The sequence below is a fragment of the Chanodichthys erythropterus genome, chromosome 16 (genome assembly GCF_024489055.1).
Source record: "Chanodichthys erythropterus isolate Z2021 chromosome 16, ASM2448905v1, whole genome shotgun sequence".
Classification (NCBI taxonomy): Eukaryota; Metazoa; Chordata; class Actinopteri; order Cypriniformes; family Xenocyprididae; genus Chanodichthys; species Chanodichthys erythropterus.
Window position 1 is genome coordinate 6,082,951 of NC_090236.1, and position 24,438 is coordinate 6,107,388.

General features: G+C 36.3%; 1 protein-coding gene across 1 annotated transcript; it reads left to right on the plus strand.

Moving 5' to 3' along the window:
* The first annotated feature begins 780 nt into the window (after positions 1-780).
* wdr47a (WD repeat domain 47a) lies at positions 781-23,833 on the plus strand. Its single transcript, XM_067362636.1, has 15 exons — positions 781-917; positions 2,628-2,794; positions 4,014-4,097; positions 4,332-4,416; positions 5,107-5,897; positions 6,936-7,053; positions 10,764-10,945; positions 13,608-13,850; positions 14,045-14,108; positions 15,685-15,842; positions 17,366-17,535; positions 17,637-17,807; positions 17,909-18,040; positions 21,199-21,417; positions 22,482-23,833. Exons 2-15 carry the CDS (start codon positions 2,637-2,639, stop codon positions 22,622-22,624), a joined length of 2,718 nt encoding a protein of 905 aa, XP_067218737.1. The 5' UTR covers positions 781-917; positions 2,628-2,636; the 3' UTR covers positions 22,625-23,833.
* The last annotated feature ends 605 nt before the right edge of the window (positions 23,834-24,438 follow it).

The window sequence follows — 24,438 nt, forward strand, 5'->3', positions numbered from 1 at the left end:
CTAATCATTTAACTGTGCTTGATTCACTAAAAAGAACCAGCTAATAAGAGTGATTCATTAGAGAGTCGGACTTGACTGGATACTGATACGCTGTATGTTTTTGATTCACTAAAAAGAACCGGTTCATAAGAGTCATAGGTTTAACCATAGACGTTTATCATTCAGACTCAATAGCCACGCTGTATGCATTTATATTTTCTAAAAAGAACCGACTCACAAGAATGATTCATTAGGGATTCGGACTACTTCTAATTCACTAGAAAATCGTTAAGGAGTCGGACTACACGGGTGGCGAAATGACAACAAAACAAATTATGGAACACAAAATTAAACAATTTAAAAAACAGCTAATAGCAAACGATTTTTTGGAATCGTCAGATGAAATTAATAATTGTGTAAAATGACCACACATAGTCCTACAATGTTTTTGAATGAAATATCGATATATATATTATATGCTTGTGTTGTGTAACTTGTATTTTCTTACATTTTTATTTGAGGATTGTTTGTAATAATTTTCAATGCATACATGATTATTTCTGACACACAACTCAAACACTAGTAGGCCTATAAACCGCTACTTTCTCGGCTTAATGTAAGTTTACATACACATAGTATAATGCGTACATAATGCTGCTAATCACAAATCCCCATTAAATTGAATAAGCCCCACTCTGTTAAATAACACTCAGGTCGGTGCGGGCCGGGGCGGGTTTTGCGGGGGTTTGTGTGCGTGAGCGCGGATTGGTGGAGCGCGCAGAGGAAGCTTGTGCTTGACAACCAGCGAGCGCCAGGGACAACAAGAGCCTCTCGCCTCGAAACACGGAGGAAAAAAAACACTAGACGGTGCGTCTCGACACACCCTCGGTGGACCCACGGAGGATTTCTGCACTTCGCGTATATGTAGAGATTATCAGGTGAGATTAAAATCGCTCTTCGCGACGCTTATCGCCGTTGTTTTGAGGATAGGCGAGGCCGGGGAGGCTGCTGCCGCTGCGCCTGGATGACACATTCTCTCCCTCCGCAGCTTCAGAATATGGTGGATATGGGTGGATGTCCCCTCTCACTGGTGCTTGATAGGATGTAATTTGGCTTATCTAGGACATAATCAGTGTAAGTTGTCAGATAAATGTATTGCAGTGAACTCGACCGGATCCAGCGGTGGGAAAGCATGAGAAAACAAATCTGCGTTTCCCATGGTGCATGTTTGGGGCCGGGTGGAGTGGCTTAGTGGTTGAAGTATTGAGCTTGTAATACTAAAAAAGATTGGTTTTAAATCCCCAAAAAGGGCAGTTCATAAACTACTACCGTTGTGCTTGTTGTAGAAATGTATGAGTGACTAGAGATGTATTCATGGGTTTTAATCTAAAATTAGAGCTTCCTCAAATGAATAATATTCGACTGTTGTTTTAATTTTTAATATTAATAAATAGTTTTCTAATTTTTATGGTAGTAATTCCTTTAGCTTTCAGCAATAATGTGTCATTTTAAAGGATAATTCTAAGTGTTATTTTTATTACAGTTATTTGAAATGATTTAAAATAGATTAAGTTGGCAGTGAAACATTGCTGAGAAGAGAATAGTTTTGAGGGACAGGCTGTTTTGTTTGGGTGGAATGTCACTTCACCTCCCATGCTTGTGTGTTTACATCTGCAATTTCTGGAATGATGACTCTTCTTTGTCGTAACATTGGTCTGGTATTTTAATTAGAAGGTTGTTTTTCACTTGCAGTCTACAAGCAATACTGTGTTTTGTACAGTAGCTACATCATAGGACTTTATAGACTGAAATAGTAAGTAATTGTTTGTAACACTTTACAATGTTCCCATTAGTCAAAGTTAGTTAACACAATAACTAACTTTAACTAAAAATGATCAATACATTTGTTACAGTATTATTTATTAATCTTTGTTAATGTTAGGTAATAAAAGTAGTTGTTAGTTCATGTTAGCTCGGGTCCATTAAATAATATAAACAGATACAACTTTTGATATTAATAATTCAATAATAAATGCTAAAAGTAATTAGTTTAATAAATGCTTTATAAATAGTTATTGTTCATGTTACAACAATAAAAACAAAATGCATTATAAATATTTTAATAAATAATTATTATTAATAATAATATCCATGCCATCTTAATGATTGCAAATTTATTTTCATTTGTTCATTTAATCTGTTCATTCGCATGCTATATATCCATGGATGTTTAAATTTTTTTTATCATTTTTTTATTACTTTTTCCAGTGAAACAACAGACTTCTCCTATCATGTAGTCTGCTGAAACTCTGCCCCTTTTTTGCAATTGACTGCTAGCTTGCAATCAGATCTGCCTCCATCCAATCAGCGACCGATGGATAGAACCACACCCTACATTTCGACAATCTGTTTCACTCTGATTGTGACTTGTAGCAAAAAATGTAAACACAATGAGCGTATGAATGTGACAGGGAAAATACCTATAAAAAAATTCTTTCATGTCCCTTGAATTTAGCCTTAGTAGTGGGTCCTAGTTCAAGCCCTACAAGGCCTGATCACCACTGATTGCTTGAGCAAGTACTATAACTGTTTTTGGATAAAACCATCTTCTAAATGAAGTGTTCATTCTCTTATTCTTTCTGTGAAAGCTTGCCATCATGACGGCTGAGGAGATCATAAATGTAAAGGAAGTGGAGATCATTAAGGTGATGCTGGACTTCCTAAATTCGCGCAAGCTGCACATTAGCATGCTGGCCCTGGAGAAGGAGAGCGGGGTCATCAATGGCCTTTACTCGGACGACATGCTCTTCCTCAGGTATGATCCATATATATACTTCCACTCAGGCAGAATTCAAATCAAAAAGACCACTGGCATATGGGACACCTTGGGTGTTCATACTTGGCATGTTTGGTTTGATTAAAACGAACCCTGGTGTGAATGCTCTGTTAGTGTGGTTCATTTGAATAAGTGTACCATCCGAACCTGGTGCGCACCAAACAAGCAGACCAAAACCTCAGAAATGATCGTTCTCAGTCTGCTTCCAAACTAACTCTGGTGCAGTTCGAATGAAATATGAATACAACATGGTCCAAAGACATGTAAACAAACCAAAAACAGGACATGATGTCACAAGATGCGACCCTAAAAAGGACAGAATGCTCAAGCATACAGTCACAATGTTGCCCATTACAGTTCAGTTCAGGCATTAGAACTTCATCTCCTCTCAGCAGATCTTCATTTGAGTGTGTGACGGAGGAATTCCTGTTTGGATTCCTGTTGGATTCGCTGTTTTGAGTCCTTTACATATTTTATAAGCTTGTCACGAGTTCTCAGCTGGTAAAAACCCCATCATATGTATGCACATACAACGAGCGTTTAGCCCAGCACACAGTATTGTTTTGGATGTTCAGTAAGTTCCATCACAAAATATACGTCATAAAAGCCAAACAATCAGGTTGTGAACATATACCTATGCTTTTAGGTTCGGTGTTAAAAATGCCAATGTGAACGCTAAGTGGAGCAGGACTAAATGTTTTGGGGTTTTTTAGGTCCAGACCAAACGAACCAAGTGAACCGAACTACAAGTGTGAACACACCTCTAATGTAGCATTGGCATACAATGTGACCCATTGCTCAGATCTCACTAGCGTTCCTCATTATTCAATGAGTGCATGAGAGTTCGAGCCCTTCTTCAGAAACTGGGCCTCTTATTAACAAAGGTGCTCTTCACACCACAACACTGAGTGACACTCTAGTCTACAACAAAGCCAGGAAAAGACTGATAAGACAGCTCCAGATTTTTACCAGTTTGGATTTATCACCAAGAATTTACATGTAGTTTGTCTCTGGTGATTGTCATACCGTTTGAGACAGTGTAACACAACATCAGTTACATCATGTATTTATGAAAAATGTTATTTTGAATATAGTTTATTTTATTAGTTTGAAGCTAGTACTAATGTTGTGCTATTATAAGTCAAATTGTCTAGACACAATGTTTTCCTCTCTGTCTCATTCATTCTCCCCCCTGCAGGCAGCTTATTCTGGATGGACAGTGGGATGAAGTGTTACAGTTCATTCAGCCTCTTGAGTGTCTGGATAAATTTGACAGGAAAAGGTGAGAGAGCAGCTCAGAATCTTTCCAGAATTGCAACCCAAATAATATGAGCTCACTTGCACTTAAATGCACTTAAAAGAAATCATTTTGTACATAAACACTGATTAGGGGTTCACTGAATATTAAATTTATAACAGTTGCTAAAAATGATTGTAAATTACGTATGTGAATGAAAATCAGACACTGTTAGTTTAACTTCACATATATGTGCTGCATTTTTCTGTGTCCTCTCAGGTTCCGCTACATTGTTTTGAAACAGAAGTTTCTGGAAGCTTTGTGTGTAAACAATGCCATGTCTGCTGAGGATGAGCCACAACATGTGAGTAACATCTATTCATCAAAGAATCCTGAAGTAAAGTATCACAGTTTCCACAAAAATATGAAGCCGCACAACTGTTTTCATTATTGGTGATAAGAATAAATGTTTCTTGAGCACCAAATCAGCATATTAGAATGATTTCTGAAGGATCATGTGACCCTTAAGACTGGAGTAATGATGCTAAAAATTCAGCTTTGCCTTCATAGGAATAATTTACCCTTTAAAATGTATTAAAATAGAAAACAATTATTATAAATTATCATTGTAAATTATTGTAATTATCATAAATTGTAATTACTCTTTACTCTATTTTCTTTACTTCCTATTTACTCTTATTAAATAAGTGAGCATAATTGAGTTTCAAAAATATTTAAAAATCTTACCAACCTCAAACTTTTGAACTATAGTTTATGTATAATAATAAACAGTAATGTGAGCCAAATAAGACTATATTATATTTTACATTATATAAAAGATACATACTCTATATCATATAATTTTATATTATGTAGAAAAGAAATATACATGTAAAGTCACTTTAGTTTATTTTGTTTCAAAGCTAAAATAAGCTAACCCTAAATCTTGAGAGATTATCATATCACCATGTGAGAAACTGCTTAGATCTTGTTTTTCAAATGGCTCTGACCAGCTTTCTTAAGCTTCTCGCTCATTCTGTCTGTCTATGTTCAGTTGGAGCTGACCATGCAAGAGGCTGTGAAGTGTCTGCATGCTCTAGAAGAGTTTTGTCCAACTAAAGATGACTACAGCAAGCTTTGCCTTCTCCTGACGTTGCCCCGCCTCACCAACCATGCCGAGTTCAAGGACTGGAATCCGAGTACGGCACGCGTGCAGTGTTTTGAGGAGGCCTGTGGCATGGTGGCAGAGTTTATTCCCGCTGACCGAAAGCTAAGCGAGGCGGGGTTCCGCGCCAGCTCTAACCGTCTATTCCAGCTTCTGATTAAAGGCGTACTGTACGAGTGTTGCGTGGAGTTCTGCCAGAGCAAAGCCACCGGAGAGGAGATCACAGAAAGCGAGGTTCTTCTGGGTATAGACATGCTGTGTGGGAACGGCTGCGACGATCTCGACCTGAGCTTGCTTTCTTGGCTCCAGAACCTGTCGCCCAATGTCTTCTCTTGCGCCTTTGAGCAGAAGATGCTCAATATCCACGTGGATCGGCTTGTTAAACCCGCCAAGGCCGCTTACGCTGACCTCCTTACTCCGCTCATCAGCAAACTCTCGCCATATCCCGCTTCCCCTCTCCGGCGGCCACAGTCTGCAGACACCTACATGACGCGCTCTCTGAACCCAGCACTGGACGGCCTGTCTTATGGTCTTTCTGGCCAAGATAAGAGAGGAGCAGGAACAGATGGAGGGAAAACTTCGCCAATGTCGCACTCGTTCGCTAATTTTCAACACTTGAACCGCAGTGTGATGATGGAGAATTCAGGATGTCACAGCATCTTTGAGGAGTCACCAGAGAGGTAAACATCTCCTGATACACCTGATACATCTGCATTAAAGCTTAACCTATGTACAACAAACTCCAGAACACTATAAACAGTACACATTGACCAAGACCATGTGGAGATCACTATTAAAGTGTGAATTAGCTGATTATTAGCGAATTAGCTGTTATTAACAATGACTTAAATAAATTAAATTAAAAATGTCTATGGTATATTTTAAAATATTATATTTTACAATAAAAATAGTTATTTTAAATTGTAATAATATTTTACAACATTACTGGTTTTACTGTATTTTTTATAAAATTAACACAGCCTTGGTGAGCATAATATACTTCTTTCAGAAACATTAAATAATAGAGTACCTCAGGGATGATGTGTTTTTGTAGGCAAAACCCGGAAGCGAGTTAGCATTTTAGGACTTCCAGTTCCATCGCCCTGAAGTCAATGGGTTTTTTGAATGGGTTTTTGCTAAATCGCCTGAAATAAGGTCTGTGGTTAACAAAGCCTCTAAATATTTTCACATTTTGATTTATGAAATAAAACACACCAGTTATAACCCGCTTGTGATTTTTTTAAACCTTTATTGTGTCTTGAAAACGGCGGTTGCTAACAAGTTGCTAAAAGGGACTACTTCCTTTGGCAGGGACTTTAGACGTCATCATGACAAACAGGACATTTGGACAGCATTTCTCATGAAAAAGTGGATAAGTATTCATAAACAGCGCAGATTATAATCAGCGAGCATGTTTTTAAATAAAGTTGTTTTTTAAATAAAGTTTGAGGAAGCTTGGTGGTGACGACGTTGATCCGCGACCATGGTGTGCTGTAGTCCGTTTATAGCCTACTGTTAGCCTTTTATATCTGATGACTTTATTATGCTTCAAAATGTATTTATGTTGTGTTAAATAGTAAATATTATCTTGACAGACAAAACGTGTAAGAGCCATAACCCTTTGTTAAACACAGAGCTTATTTTTTGTGATTTTCCAAAAGTCTATGGGAAAAATGCATAGGCTTTCAAACAATAATGTGGACTCTCTGGTCTTGCAGCTCCAGAACTGAAACTCCATCTGATAAAATGATGAGCTCACCTGGTCCTCAAAACTCTCGCCCAGCCTCTGCCCCGGGTCAAGATGCTCCAGAACCTGGTTCTGCAGAGAAGAATGAGGTACTTGTGTTAGTCAATGAATGCACTGATATCTTCTGAACATTGGATAAAACCATACTAAACTAATAATTGGAAAAGCGACATGCCAAACAAATCAGTTCTGTGATAACTCGCATTTCTCCTCTTCTCTAGCTTGCTTCCTATTGTAGTTGTCAAATAAACCTGGCATTGTATATTATGAATATTGTTGGCTCCTTGACGAATTGCTTTGTTCATCTCTTGTAAGAGTCTTTGGATAAAAGCATCTGCTTAATGCATAAATGTATTGTAAATCTTATAAAATTTTAATTTAGAATTTAAGCTCATTTTTAGTGACATTCTGATTTATTTGTAAAAGCTGTTATTATTTGTAATTGTATGTCTGAGCAGTAGAAGTTTGCATGTGCACTCTCATAAACAGCCTGTAGCCCTGAGCAGGGTCATAAATAACTGGCAAGCTCAGCTACTGCTTCCAGTTTATCACTTCATAGTTGCAGAGGGCTTGGATTGGCTGTTTCCAGGCTACAGTTGCTAGGCGTGTGTTTGTGAAGGGACTGTAATGAGAAAAATTCTAGAATGTTGAATGAAAAAGTTTGTGTTTTGTGTAAAGAATTCTAGAATGTTGACCTTTTATAGATTGCTCTTGTGTGAAGGGTTTAAGAATGTTGACTGTCAGAGGTTGTGATGAAAACAGTTCTAGATTGTTCACCATTAGTGGCTGTTATCTGGAATGCTGTTATTTAGTCTGTTGGACAAAGGGTTCTAAAAGTACAAATGCTAATTGGAATGTTATAGAACACTATTATTTTTGCATCATTTGATTTGAAATACTATTACATTTTGTCTGCAGACACAGGACCTGACTGTTGTCGCATTGTGTCGTGCCGTTGCAAATCCATTTGTCCCTCATATCAGATGTAGCGTGAGCGCTTGAAGTATGGCAGAAATAGAACAAGGCATCAGTTTACCATTGGGAATTTGTTGTCGCGCCACATCCAGTGTAGACAGCATCACTGATTATAGTGGGTGCTGTTTATAATGAATTCATAATGAATTAGTTTTTTTTTTTTTTTTTAATTTTATTTCAGTTTTTTTTTTTAAGTAACAAAGTATCTTTTTTATGGTTTTAGTTTTAATTAATTATGATAACCTTGTTATAGAGGTTATAGAGGTATAGATTTTTTTTTTTTTTTTTTGTATCAAGATTTTTGAATTATTTAACTGTAGTCTTTTTTTAATCACTGTATTCAGGACCATTAAGCAGGAACAGTGCTCTTTAGTCAAAACAGCCCTGTTCTCCTTAGTCCACTTTCCATCAGGAAACCCACCCATCTTCCTTTTCTCTATGGTCAAACACACACACAGCACACACAGAGAGAGAGAGAGAAAGAGAGGATAATGTGAGTTATTAGTTATGACAAGCACTTTCTGTCCTTTAGTCCATATCCTGTGGATAACATAAAACTCTTGTGGTCATTTCAGCTGAGATATGTTGTCCATGATTCTGGGAATCTCTTTTTTTTTTTTTTTTTTAAATATTACATGCCTAAATATTATTAAAGGCTTTATTAAATTATTTGTTATAACAAATAAAACATCAACTATAATCAATATTAAAAATACAAAACAATTCAAAATTTGGATGGAATGGTTAATTTGACATTTTTTTCACTTTCATAAAATATTTCTTATGTTATTTCACTTATACTGTGAAATTTCATCCAAATGCCTTCGATATTTTTAAAGAAATATGCTGTTTGTTGCCAGTGGTCAGTAGTCTTACTGAAAGCTCGCAAATACGTGACATGGCTTGTGAAAGTAAACATTTGTCCTTTTGTTTGGCATAATTTTAGTAACGTTATAAATACTTGGAGAAAGCCTCTTAACGTTGACAAAGCAAAACATTAAATATACATACTCATTTACACAAATAGTCATAAAATAAAATAAAAATGAAATAATAACATAAGTAAATATTTTAATAGGTTATGACATCTGTGATGTTATGTTTTATTTATTATGCATTGGATGGTGCTGTCCCACTGCTAACATGTGCTGAACGGTCAGTTGAGCAACAGTTCACTTCATCTTTATTCATTTCCCAAAGGCAACTTGGTTGCAGCATACAAGCATATAACATAAGACAATCCCATACAGATAATACAGACACATGAGACAAAATCTAAAAACCTTAACATAAAATTTGATTTGGATTATCTTCTTACTAAAAATGACCTAAAATGTAAGAACTTTAGAGCTAAGGGGGACAAATGAATGTCTAAATTGATTTGTTTTGCTAATAGGAGTTCAAATAAGAATACCAGAGGAGATGAGCTGAAACTCATGGTGCATGGGGTGGGAATCATCTAACAATATACATGCCTTTGATGTAACTGGGCCATGCTCATCTGCTTCTTCCCAGTTATTTTACTATTTGACTCAATATAGGCTCTATAAAACATGCACATCATTGTTTTATTCACATTAAATGACCTTAGTTTCCTCAAGCAGCCTCCTCCTCTTCCACAAAGCATCGGTATTTGGAGAAAAAGACAATTTATTATCTAAAATAGTACCAAAATACTTATACTGCTTAACACTCTCATCGCCCATTCCATTTATAGTTTGTTTATTCTGAATAGATTGCTTCCTAGAGCTAAAGTCAATAATCATCTCTTTAGTTTTAAGAACAAGTTTTTATGGCAGATGGCAGATGTAGTACGTCTGAATTAATTCATACTACACACATTCGTACTATATAGAATGTACTTCTTCAGTGGTCGTGAAGTAAATTTAAATTCAAATGTATTACTTACACAACAGTATGTGATTTCGGATGCAGTACAGGTGATAAAATCATCAAACACAGTTCCATGCGTTGCATCTTCCTCACTCAGTGAACTAACAATTACAGAGTTTTCTGCAAATTGTATAATACTGAATGTCTATTTCTAAAATTACACTTAAAATCATTTGTATACAAAATAAATAATAAAGGAGAGAGGACACATCCTTTAGGTGACCCGGTATATGACACAGCCGTTCATAAAGATGGTCATTTATTTTAACCTTCTGTGTTCTCTTTACAAAGAAATCTAAAACAAGATCCCAGCACATCTCACTTCTCACAATGATTCATTCTGTGTCCTTGCGTTTTTAGAATTGAGAAGCAGCCGATGTATTGATTGCAGAGACTGTGAGCTCACAGACAACAAACACAGTTTATTTTCTGTCTGGGTTTTTAATCTGTGGTAGTAATCACTGTAGAGCTGTGATGTATTAAATCTATTCACCAGACCAGAAAGCAACTCCTCTTCAGCATCTGTCTAGTGATAAGCTTTGAGGGTGAAATAGGAGTTTTTTGCATTAGGCTTTAAAGTCAGCATGAAATGATCTTTTCTTTCATATTGTGACGTGTATGCAAGTGAAAGGGCTTCTTGTATGAGAAAAAAATGTAAGGTGAGACTTAATTTTGTCCATTGCTATTGGTCGATCTCATGTGACAGGTTGTCCCACCCTCTTGCCGATAAACACATTATTAGAGAAGAGAAGAGATGTTGGTGCAAGAGGGAAGGGAAGTTAGGGCATATGATTAAAAAAATAATTATGTGGACAAATAAATCATTTAAAATAAACACTGCTATATTAAAAAAATAAGAATTATCCATTTTTATTTCATGGTGACTTGAAAGAAGAATCATCTCATCTTTGTCCCCTCTGTTTCTGTGTAGTTGTGGGACTCCACAGAGCAGTTTCAGGAGTACTACCGTCAGCGGTTGCGTGTCCAGCAACATCTGGAACAGAAGCAGCAGCAGAGGGAACTCTACCAGCAGATGCTACGAGAGGGCGGAGTCCAGCAGCACGAGGCCCCGCCCACTGCTAAGCACAACCTCACAGAAGCCTTCCTTACCAGGTCAGCCAAGCTCCATCTCACCACTAAAATCACATCCAAAGGTCAGTCTTTGTGTCTAGAACTGCATTGATGTACAGCAAACTAGCTGAAGTTTACAAACACAAAGACACGAGGTGAAATCTGACGCAGCTAAAAGCAAGAGGGAGGGATGCAGAGAAAAAGGCATGGCAGGTTGAAAATGAAAGGCTAATGAGATGTAGATATGAATGACCTCAGGGTTTTACAGATGGTGCTGCGAGCAGCCACAGAACTTGAAGTGGGTGGAGAATTCCCTAAGGAATACAAACACATATACACATCCATGCCTTGAATGCACATTTACATAGTGTTTTATTTAGTACCAGGCAGGGTAGAAGCTTGGATTTATGGTCCAAGGATAACTTTTTGTGGGTGGCTCTGCTCCTCCAGTCTGAAAAGTAGGCTGTACCATGACCCAACCTTTTTTTTTTTTTTAAACTAATACCTGAAATCCTTTCTAGGTCCAGTTTTAAAGGGTTAGTTCACCCAATAATGAAAATTCTGTCATCTGTCATCAATTACCCACCCTCATGTCATTTCAAACCTGTTAGACTTTCCTACAACACAAATGAAGACATTTAAATTGAAACTGAAAGTCTTTTCACCCAAAACATTCATAAAGAGATCATAAAAGGAATCCATATGAGCAGTTTAATCCAAGTCTTCAAGTCTTGTTGTTCTTGCACATCAAAGAAGTATGGTTGAGCTTCGTTCCGTTTCCCATATTTGATGTGCTCAATGCATGTTCATTGATCAATGTTTATATATGAATAAAGGCCTAAATTAAATCTGCTCATCATATAAACCAATTGTGTCTCTTGAGAACACTTGGGTTAAACTGCTTGATTAATATGGCTTTATTTTACAATCCCTTTATAAACATTTTAAAGTGTCAGAGTTTTTGACAAATAGACTTTCAATGGAGGGAAAGAAATCTCTCAGATTTTATTAAATAGATCTTCATTTGTGTTTTGAAGATGAATGAATGTATTTTGGGTTTGGAACAAAATAAGGGTGGGTAAATGATGCCAGAATTTACATTTTTGATTGAACTATCCCTTTAAGTTATATTTTGAATTCTGAAATTACTGAAAATCTGAATTTAGCATGGATTTTTGAGTTTTTGATGGACTATAGGCCTCTTTTGTCATAGGGTTTTCATCCCACTCGATGTCCCTTGTAACAGGGATGTGTGTGTATGTCTTGTTATGTGTCAAAAAATAATGAGATAAGATAATAGATGAGAGATTCATAAATATTAAGAAGAAATGACAGACTAAACATAATAATACAGATTTTTTTAAAAAAATATATTTTAATGAATCACTCCTTTTAAAAAAACAAAACAAAAAAACAAAAAATGTGTCAGTAATCTTTTCTTAGAGTCTGCAAAATTGTTGAAGAATTTTTTGGAACTGTATTAATTATTTATTGATGTTGCATGAGCTGTCACTCAAATTACAGACCCCTCAAAAAACCCTACAGGAAAACTAGTGAAATGTAATGATGCAATCGGAGAGGGATCACCCTGTTCTCTTGTTCGGCTTTGATACTTGTCTAGTTCTGTCGCTGTGGTTACGGCACAATTGTAACACAGAAACATAACAAAGGGAGGTTTTGGAACAGTGCCGTGCCGTTCCACTGGTGAGGTCATCATTAAAGGCCACAACCATAAATAATGCAGTATGTCAGAGGGGAGGGGAGGGCAGAAGAAACATTCATTGTTCTGTCAACAGAAGCCGTACTGGTCATGAGTTATTACAAAATCTTAGGATATTAATTTGAATATGTATTAGGACAAGTATAGATTTTTAGGACAAATAATCTAAAAACGAATAAAAATCTGTTCTGTGTGCACACTTCAGACTGTACACTTTTTGCCATCTGCTTCAGGGGATTTTATGGGGGAAACCCCCCTTGACCACAGGGAAATGACCAGTTGTGTTAATCGTGGTTTGTGTTTGGCAGAGATTAAGAAGAATATCAAATGAAAGGCTAATGAGATGAACCTCAGGCTTCTACAGATGGTGCAGCGAGCAACTATGGAGCTTGAAGTGGGTGGAGAAATCCCCAAGGAAAACACAAATACATTTTATAAGCTATATGCACTTTGATGTGTATGTGATTAAAAAAGCAACTGTGATCATCAGTAAAGTGAGTTTAAAAATAAGATGTTTTGAGCAAGCTCAAAGTTAGTCACATTTAGCCAAGCATTTAACTATTTGGTGTCCATGTTGCAGTTTATTCTGGTCACTTTGACATGAAGCAGCTGTATGAGCAACGTATAAAATGACCAGTGTTCATATTCACATACAGTTACAGTATATCTCTACAGTGTATTTGTTACTGTCTCAGATGAAACCCTTAAGTAATTTGCAACCATTTGCAATTACTCGCTAATTATGGTAAAAAGTTCATTTTAAAATAGAGCAGAAAAAATCATTTTGTTAGTTACTGACTTGCACAAACTCCATAAAACCAAATTGGATTTTTGATTTAAATTCAAATTTGAATTTAAACTTAAATAGGATCTTATGATTTTGAGAAAGCTCTTGCCTTTTTTGTGTGCATTGCATGGTCAGTGGGCAGTCCGTGGGCACCAAGTTGACACTAAAGCTTCATGTTTTTGTATGTATGTGTGCAGGTCTATTCAAAGACTGGAGGAGCTGAATGTGGGAATGGATGATTTGGGAGAAGAGGTGCAGGCTCTCTCTCAGCAGTGTAATGGAGGCAGCAACAATGACAGTGAGGCGAGAGAAGCCTCAGCCACGCTGCAGACACAGGAAGGGGGTGGTGGAGACAGCGATGTGGTCACCAGCACTCCTCAGAGGTCAGCAGTTCAAGCATCCTTCCCACCACCCACCCAGTCTCCTGTACTGCCCCAGAGGTGAAGAGAGACCAGTTCTTTAACTTTTTAAAGTCACACACAGTTAATTTTTCAAAATCGTTCAAAGAGTTTAAAAATTTCTATTCTAGTACATTTTTAACACCTTTAACATCTTTAACTTTTTTTTTTTTTTTTTTTTTAATTTGCTTGGTAATGTTTTTTAGTGATTATTAAGGTTTTGTTTTCACCTGCAGTGCCCAAACTGGAGACAAAACTGGACAGAATGACAGCAGTTTGACCCGCTCTAAAGGCCCAGAGGTACAGCGTCCCCTACAGTTCAACATAAGCCTACTGTGTCATATTTGATACACAAAATTCTAAGGCTTCAAAATTATCAACATGATCAAAACTTTGGTGACAAACCTAAGAATAACCTAAGAATATTGTTAGTAATATTTCAAGAATAATTATTGGACTGAAGCAACTTTTCAGATAAATCATGTTAAAATGTGAGTAACAAATATGCCATGGCTTTAGAGGAACATCTCTCAATCATTTTTGTATCGCATTATATGTTTAAACCCACACAAAACTAAGCATTTGAATTAAATATCATCTTATGAGAAATTATTATTAGGAGATGTAGAGTGCCATCTGATATTTAGAGGCATGTTATGTTAAGTTATCTGCTTTACTGTTATAAAGAGCTCATTAATTTACAAGCTATCAGAATTTCATTTTTGCAACATAAAAAAACAAAAGAAACAAAAAGCAGCTGCATCAAATTCAATATTTTTGCCTCTGAATTAAAGGGTTAGTTCACCCAAAAATGAAAATAATGTTATTTATTACTCACCCTCATGTCGTTCCACACCCATAAGACCTTCATTCAACTTCGTAACACAAATTAAGATATTTTTGTTGAAATCCGATGGCTCAGTGAGGCCCCCATAGCCAGCAATGACATTTCCTCTCTCAAGATCCATTAATGTACTAAAAACATATTTAAATCGGTTCATGTGAGTACAGTGGATAATAATATTAATAAAGCAACGAGAATATTTTTGGTGCACCAAAAGTGTTATGATTCTTCTGTGTCGAATCATGATTCGGATTGCGTGTCAAACCGCCAAACTGCTGAAATCACGTGACTTTGGCGCTGATTCGACACGCTGATTCATAATGCTCTGAAGCTTACTGAAGCAGTGTTTTGAAATCGGCCATCACTATATAAGTCGTTTTTTTTTTTTTTTTTTGCCGCACCAATAATATTCCCGTCACTTTATAATATTAATATTGAACCACTGTACTCACATGAACTGATTTAAATATGTTTTTAGTACCTTTATGGATCTTGAGAGAGGAAATGTCATTGCTCCCTATGCAGGCCTCACTTAGCCATCGGCTTTCAACAAAAATATCTTAATTTGCATTCCGAAGATTAACAAAGGTTTTACGGGTGTGAAACGGCAAGAGGGTGAGTAATAAATGACAGAATTTTCATTTTTGGGTGGATTAACCCCTTTAAAATTGAAGTGTTTTTTCCCCCTCTTTGAGTATGAGCTCAAAAGTCTGATACACAAATGTGATACTCAACAAAAAACAAATAAGCAAACATTTTTTTTTATTTTGTTTGAAGGTTCAATTAACTTAAAAATAATAATAAAAAAAAACTATTGTTTGGACTATTGTTTCTTATGTCAGGCTTTACAGGGTTAACATTCACTGAATAAAACATTCTCCCTCTGAAGGCTTTGGTTTAATTACAGCTCTAAAAATTCACAGATCAAAAACAGATTAAGGATTGTTCAGGGATTATTTGAGATTAAATGAACATAATCTTCAAATAACCCTTCTCACATATAAAAATTGTGTTTTTATGTGTGTAATGCAGAAAGAGAAGTCTAAAGCCAAGTTTGTGATGGTCAACACCCTGGAGGATACGCAGGCGGTCCGTGCCGTGGCCTTCCACCCCACAGGAACATTATATGCGGTCGGCTCCAACTCTAAGACGCTGCGCGTGTGTGCCTATCCTGATACGCTGGACACGAGGTCAGCCGCCCACATGCTGCATTAAAACCTGATTAAAAGATCTGAATCAGATGCATTACAGTTGAAGCAAAAGCCTGAAATCCTCATTTTAGCCACCAAACTTTAAAGGATTAGTTCACTTTGACATGAAAATTACCCAAAGCTTTACTCACCCTCAAGCCATCCTAGGTGTATTTGACCATCTTCTTTCTGATGAACATAATTGGAGTTATATTAAAAGGTATCTGACAATCCAATAATGGCAGTAAACAGAACTAACAAGTATGAAGCTCAAGAAAGTGAATCCATCCAAAGCAAAACATACTCCACATGGTTCTGGGAGTTAATAAAGGCCTTCTGAAGCGCAAAGATGCATTTGTGTAAGAAATGTATTCATAGTTAACAAGTTTATAAAGTAAAATATCTAGCTTCCACCAGACCGCCTTCCGTATTCAACTTACAAAAAAGATCAAAACACTTACATTACATCCTATGCCTTATGTATTCAACTTATGAAACAAGCGTAACTGAGGCATTGTCTGTTGCACTTTCTTCTGAATTTCAATACAGAAGGCGTTCTGGCAGAAGCTAGATATTTTACTTTATAGCTTGTTAAATATGGATATTTTTGCTTCAGAAAGCCTTTATTAACTCCCTGCAGCTGTGTGAAGTACGTTTATGATGGATTGGTGTGGATGGAGGCACTTTCTTGAGCTTCATACTCGTTGGTCCCATTCACTGCCATTATAAAGCTTGGACGCATCAGGATATTTAATAATATAACTCTGATCGTGTTCATCAGAAAGAAGAAAGTCAAATACACCTGGATGGCTTGAGGGTGAGTAAATCTTGAGGTAATTTTAATTTCAAAGTGATCTAATCCATTAATTATAAAAACTAGTAATTAAAAAAAGTGTTTGAGAAACGAGCAAGAGTTTGTTTTTGCCAACGATTTTTGAACAATTCAATGATCCATTTATAAAGACAGTCACTTGTTTTGTTCCTGAATGAATCAGCTGTTTGAATGAATGACCCAGTGACTTACAGTTACTTGCCACCACATACTGGCAGTTTTAGTTTCAAATGTAAAGTATTGCTTGTAAAGTATCACAGTTGAACATTTAAAATATAATTTTTTTAAACATTAATGCATTATTAATGCAATCATAATTGCAGTATAAATACATTAAATGCTGCTTTAGATGCAGCTTCTGTGCCACTTCTGCAGTGCAAAAATAGATTTTGTTAATACTGATTTCATTTGATTCATAACAGCCTAAAGTGCCTTAATATTTAGCTTAATAATATCGTCTAGTTATCGTTATCAACAAAACCCCCGAAAATAAAGAGACATAATTTTTTTGGCAATATCACACACCCTATCCTGGTCTTATTGTGAACAATTTATCAGTGCATGTTATTCCAAAAATTACTTGCTCTGGCTGAATGAACTAAGTGCGGCTTAATTTTTAGGAAACCAGAACCTTTTAATTGACAGTTTAATTTTAATATGTCTTTAATATAGTTATATTGTTGTTTCTCAGTGGCTCGGGCACGAGTAAACCTCCTGTAATCCGCTTCAAGAGGAACAAGCATCATAAAGGCTCCATATATTGTGTGGCCTGGAGCCCCTGTGGACAGTTACTGGCCACCGGCTCCAATGACAAATACGTCAAAGTGCTGCCCTTCAACCCTGAAACCTGCAATGCTACAGGTGAGAGAAAGAGAGATTGCAAACAAATATTCATGAATCATCATAGAAAAATTTTATGGAGTTTGGTTGAATGTCTTTTTACTTTATATATTTGAATTCAGGTCCTGATCTGGAGTTCAGTATGCATGATGGGACTATCAGAGATCTGGCGTTTATGGAGGGTCCTGAGAGCGGAGGGGCCATTTTAATTAGCGCAGGAGCTGGAGACTGTAACATCTACACAACCGACTGCCAGAGAGGACAGGGCCTGCATGCACTGAGCGGACACACTGGTACACACACCCTCAAAAAATACGACTTTATATTATATACACGCACACAGTCTCTTATAAATATTTTCGTTCCTTATGTGATGTGTGTTTTCTCTCCTCAGGTCATATCCTGTCTCTGTACACATGGGGGGGCTGGATGATCGCGTCCGGCTCTCAGGATAAGACTGTGCGTTTCTGGGACCTGCGTGTTCCCAGCTGTGTGAGAGTGGTGGGGACGTCCTTCCAAGGCTCCGGTGGGCTTCACCTTCTTCACTGCCTTTGTTTTACTCTTTTAACACTTTGTCTGCTGAAAAATGCACGTAATAGGGTCAATCCGTGTCAACTCAACCGGTGTTGTGTCAAATGTTTTGATTTTTAATCATTTCTGACGAAAGACATACAAAAAGCCAAATATTAAATGTCATGAATAGATATTTATTGAGTAATCCACTATTTTGTAGAGGGGGTGAAAATGTCAATTTTCACCTGAGATTTGGAGCCAAATTACAGGTGGGTAAAATAACTTTAGAAAGATGGCAGCATTATTATTTTATTTTTACACAAGCATTTATAGGTCTATTCGTAAAATCTGTTGACTTTAGCCATTTTTGTTGCATAATGTTTCAACGGTGACAGTTCAAAATGGGAAAAAGCCCTTCTTGTGTATTTTTTCTTTTTCTTTCAAATTTTGCATGCCTGTGGTTTTCAACAATTGAAAATGGTTAAATTCAACAAATTGAACATAGATTCACATTGGAATCACCATGTCTCCGGGACTGAAACATATCCGACCTTTAAAATGAATCTAAAAGGATGTTAACGTATCTTTGATACTTCTTGTGTTACAGGCATGCAAACTTGGGAAAAATAATATTTGATACTCAGAAATGTTCTATGCAATTGTTTTCATAGAGGGAAGCAAAATACATTTCTAGTTACAGCATTATTTGTTCTTCAGACAGAACAGTTCTTCAGTTCCTCTTTAAAAGAAAAATGCAAAGTGACCCACATTTATTTTGTTTTTGACCATTGAAAATATTTACAATTTATTCTTGGAGACATATTGAGATCCCGATATCTCTGGAGTTAAACCATCGAGGGCCTTCAAAATGAAGATACCAAAAGAAACATTTGTTAAAAACCAAAATCTGAAAGAATATTAAGATATCGTTAATACTTCTTGTGTTACAGGTATGCATACTTTAGAGAAAAAGAAAACTCTCATTTTTGAACTGTCACCATTGGCATATAATGCAATAAAGATTGCTAAAGTCAACAGATTTTACTAAAAGACTTTCCAATCTCTGTGAAAAATAAAATAATGATGCTGCCATTTTTCTAAAATCATTTTTACCCCCCTGTAATTTGGCTCCAAATCTCATGTGAAAATTTTTTTTTTGACTCCCTTCTACAAAATAGTGGATTACTCAAGAAATATTCATCCATGACATTTAAAGGGATAGTTTACCCCAAAATTTAAATTCTGTCCTCATTTACTCACCCTCGGGTTGTTCCACACCTGTATAAATAGACCCCTTAAAAGTTTGTAAACATTGCAACGTTTCCTGGTGGGCGGGGCTTAGCTGGAGGCAAAAAGAGACGCTGGACTCAATGTTGACAAGCGTAAGCTAGCATGTTTTAGGAGGGATTTATTAAACATGGATGCAGAAGAAGGTTCAGAACTGTCCGAATATGTACAGTCACTGACTCTGCGGGAGCGTGACAGCTATTTTTGTAAATTAACTAGTTTTGGATATTTCCTAGACAACATATGAATTACTTTCAGGTGGTTCGGGGAATTTTGTCAAGGCTTATTTTCTAATGTAACCTAACGCTGGGCTAACTGATTATGGCTAGCAATGTGGATTATTTTAAGAGACCATTCAAAGGATGGCACACACATCTATCGCTGTATGTTTGTTTAACATTTAAGCTAGCTAGTGCGCTGAAAGTTGGCGACTTTTCACCTATAAAACAAAAAACTTGCTGATTTGTACTAGATAAAACCAACAAACCATTACATATGCATCGATTATTTTACCTGATATGAAGTGTGCACTGCAAACACGAGTATTATTTATGATTGTCTCTGTCCAGTCTGTACTCCGTATTGCATTCAACCACAATTATCTTTTTGATTTCTGTAAAGGAATGTCTGCCGGGATCTGGTAAAACTCTGGTAGAACCAAAAGTCCTGTTCCTTCTATTCTGGCAGCCAAAAACACAACAAGACGACATTTTAAAGTCAAAACCTCAAACTTTTAGCGCGCCTGTTATGAGTTCTTATTTATGTTTTGCCTCCAGCTAGAGCGGTGACGTCACAGTGACGTAGGCGATTAAGGGGTCTATTTATTTGTTCTGTTGAAAACAAAGGAAGATCATTTGAAGAAGATATGTTACCCGGCTGCTTTGGGCCACCATTGACTTCCATAGTATTTTTTTTCCTACTATGGAAGTCAATGGTGGCCCAAAGCAGCCTGGTTACAAACTTTTTCCCCACCAGTGTTTTTGATCATTTTCATCAAATTTCATGGCCCCCAGAATATTTTGCTTTATGAAAATCTGAACATGCAATATATCAAAAGATAGTTTTATCTAGCTTCATGCAGCCTTCTTTTATCAACACTTGAATGTAGGTAAGTTTAATTAAAAGAAGCAACATTTTTTAACAAAAAGCTGAGAAAATAGTTTTTTCAAGGACTACAACATGCATATGCAATGCTTCTATCACTTGCTTCTGCTTATTCTTCGCCTATGTTTTAATCCGGAAAATCTCTACTCTTTCACAAATTGTGTAATAGCGCCCTCTGCCATATAACAGTGAAAATACTGAAAGCCGGAAAATTCTGTCAATGGCGGGAAAAATATTAATATTTTGGTTTTCATCACTATTTATGTTGTCTTTCTTCAGAAAAAAAGTATGAACAAAATCACAGAGTTTCTGTATTTTGGTTGATTCGACACGAAATGACCCAGTAGCAGTTTTTGATGGTTTTTGGTTTCTAGATGGTCTACTCTGGTCATTTATGCTTATTAGCTGCTTCAGACTGGTGGGGTATGACTAATGGGTATGACCTGGTTTTTCTAGCAGTGAAACTGTATATCTGACCCGATTCACTGGGAACATCATCTCACATAGGCTACTCATGTGCTTTGCAATTTTGAAGTCACTTTCCTACCAGTAATATTTTAGCATCATTGAGATAATATAATAGTTTTTAGTTTTATAATTTCTGTTTTCATTTTAGTTAATGTTTTGTCATTTTAGTATTTTCTGAAATTTGTTTATATAGTTTTATTTTGAGTAATAAACGTTTTGTATGGCATTGGTTAATACTATAATAAACCTGTTTCAACATTGAAAAGTTTGTGATTGTTTGTTCATGTGTTGTATATCCTGTGTGTGTCTCAGGCAGTCCTGTGGCGTCGGTGGCGGTGGACCCGAGCGGGCGTCTGCTAGCAGCAGGGCAGGAGGACAGCTCCTGTATGCTGTATGACATCAGAGGCGGACGCATGGTTCAGACGTACCAACCGCACTCCAGCGATGTCCGATCGGTGCGCTTCTCCCCCGGCGCTCATTACCTGCTCACAGGATCCTACGACACCAAGGTCATCGTCACTGACCTACAAGGTGAGATCGCAGATGCCCCTCAGTTTAGTGTTATTCATTGTTATTTATTAGTTTAGTATCATTGCAAAACTGTTATAGTTTGTATTAATATTTTTATTGTTTTTTTTTATATATATTTTTGTTTTTATGTTTTTTTATGTGTATTGTAATTTCTTTGTGTTTTTGTCATTTTTATTTTTCTTTATGTCTGTATAGTTTTTGATCATTTTTATTTTAATTTTACTTTCGTGAAAATGAGAAATGTTGCTTTAGCAACTAGCTAAAATAATAAAAAAGTTTAAGTTTTTGTTATATTTTAATTTATTTCAGTTAAAGTTTGTTTTATTTCAAGTCAAAACTTTTTTATGGTTTAAATTTAGTCAAAACCCTGCATGAAACTTACTTTTATATTTATATTTATTTAAATTTAATTTATTTTACTACATTTTTACATGTTCAAAGACTGCAGGCCAAAAGTTACCTACAGTATAGAAATTAATTTTCATATTAATATTATATTTTTTTCATATTAATTTTCATTTAAATTTTCAGTGTATGAAAGGTTACATGAAGGTGAGATAGAGTGTTAAAAGTGCATAATGGAAAAATAATATAAATGGAAAAAACAATAAATGTATTTAGTATTAATGATGTATTTTTGGGTATAATTTTTCACTTTTCCCCACAAAAAAAAAAAAAAAAATTATCAGGGTTTCCAGAGTCAAGAAAAAAAAATTCCCATTGCGAATATATATTTTTCTCAGTTATGCTTTTCTCTACAATATTTAATCATCTTGAAATTGCTCTTTGCAAGTTTCATCTTGAAATTGCTCTTTGCAAGTTTAATCTCAATCAAATGATTTTTTTTTTTAAATTTTGTAAGATATCCTATAATCTCAGATAACTGAAGTTCATTGGTCAAAAGGTGAGGGAACCTTTTTTACAGGTTGTGGAAGAGTCTGCTACACCTATAATGTTTGTATAATCTATGTGGATGTTGCAGTGTTAATATGTGTATTAACAATTTTGAAACATTTAAAGCAATGAAGTGAGTTTTTGATCATTGAACTGTACGTGTTGCACAGGGGACCTAACGAAGCAGCTGCCGTTGACCGTAGTGGGAGAGCATGCGGATAAGGTGATCCAGTGCAGGTGGCACACACACCACCTCTCCTTCTTGTCCTCCTCCGCTGACCGCACGGTCACACTCTGGACGCAGGCCACATAGAGCCAGCTCTGGCCACTAGAGGGAAACAGCACATCTATGCTTCTGTTTTAAGTCTGTCTGTTTGGTATGAGTGTGTATTTATTTTGTGTTTCTGGACCTTGAGTTCTGTATCACAATGAATGGCTGAGATAAATGCAAACCCTTTTTATGTAGATATTATCTGATTGACTGCCAGTGCCATGTGTCTGTGTGTCTGATGGTCCTGAGCCATATTGGGATGTGATGCTTTGCTGTAGTGTGCTTGGCTATATATGCATTTCCATTCAATAACCTTTATCAAACTCTGAACCACACCACACATAATTGAACACAGACTCAGTGGTGTAATGTGATCTATTCTGTGGCCTTCCTGAGATTTTATAGCATCTCTGTGTGTCCGCTTTCCATAATCACAGTGTGTCTGTACTCACCTGTTTGAATATAGCCTCTGGAAATAGATGCAGTATTCACTTCTGATGTATCATTGCAAACCGTTGGGTGAAAACCATATGAATGGAACATGTTGAGTGAGATGTACATGCAGTCCAACTGAAGGCTGAAATATGGACATTTTTATGGCCTGCTGCAAATACTGTATTGAAATTCAGCCGCTTGTGCAAATATCAAAACCAAGTCAATGTAAACTGCCTTTGTAAATGCTGTCAAGTAAGTCCGTCATTTAAAGTGGTTAATGTTTGAATTTCACTGTTTTTGCTTGAAAGCGTTTGCAGCCCTTGTGAGTGCCTCTGAATTGATGGCATGGATCAAAGTATTGCATTTTTAAATGTAGATTTATGAAGGGAATCTGTATCCTAAAAACTTCAGTCTACATGTAGTGCTAAAAAGACATTCGATTAAATGTTTTGGGCATTGGCACATGTTAAACTTCAATTCACAAGTGAAATAGTTTGATACTATGATTTTGCACTTTTTTTTTTTATATAATGTCCGTCTCACGTTTGTTTGGGCTGTTTAATATGTTGTATATTTTCTAATGATGTAAATTTTATTATTTAATCTCTTAAGGTTTTTGTTGTTATTAATGTTATTAATTTTACATCGAAGCCAAACTAACATTTTGACATGTTTATGCTAATAAGCAGCTCTCACTTGAAGTCATGTAGTGAAATATTGTGTTGTTCCTGCGATCCTTTCTTAAATCATATTTGGACATCAGTGACTACAGTAAAGGCTCATGGGACAAGTCTGCTGCTGTTGTGTCTGAATAAATAACCCTATTCTCTACTATGGCTCCATTCATTTGCATTAAGCCCTAGTGGCTCAAAGACGTTTTCATTTTCTTGATCTTCATTGATTCACTAACAGTGAAAACATTGGATTGTTTGAGTAGACCAGGGGTATTCAATTAAAGGGTTAGTTCACCCAAAAATGAAAATTCTTTCGTTTATTACTTACCCTCATGCCGTTCCACACCCGTAAGACCTTCGTTAATCTTCGGAACACAAATTAAGATATTTTAGTTGAAATCGATGGCTCTGTGAGGCCTCCATAGGGAGCAATGACATTTCCTCTCTCAAGATCCATAAAGGTACTAAAAACATATTTAAATCGGTTCATGTGAGTACAGTGGTTCAATATTAATATTATTAAGCGATGAGAATATTTTTGGGGCGCCAAAAAAACAAAACAAAATAACGACTTATTTAGTGATGGTCAATTTCAAAACAATGCTTCAGGAAGCATCGGAGCGTTATGAATCAGTGTGTTGAATCAGCTATTCGGAGTGCCAAAGTCACGTGATTTCAGCAGTTTGGTGGTTTGAGACGCGATCCGAGTCATGATTTGACACTCATTATTTTGTTTTTTTGGTGCAC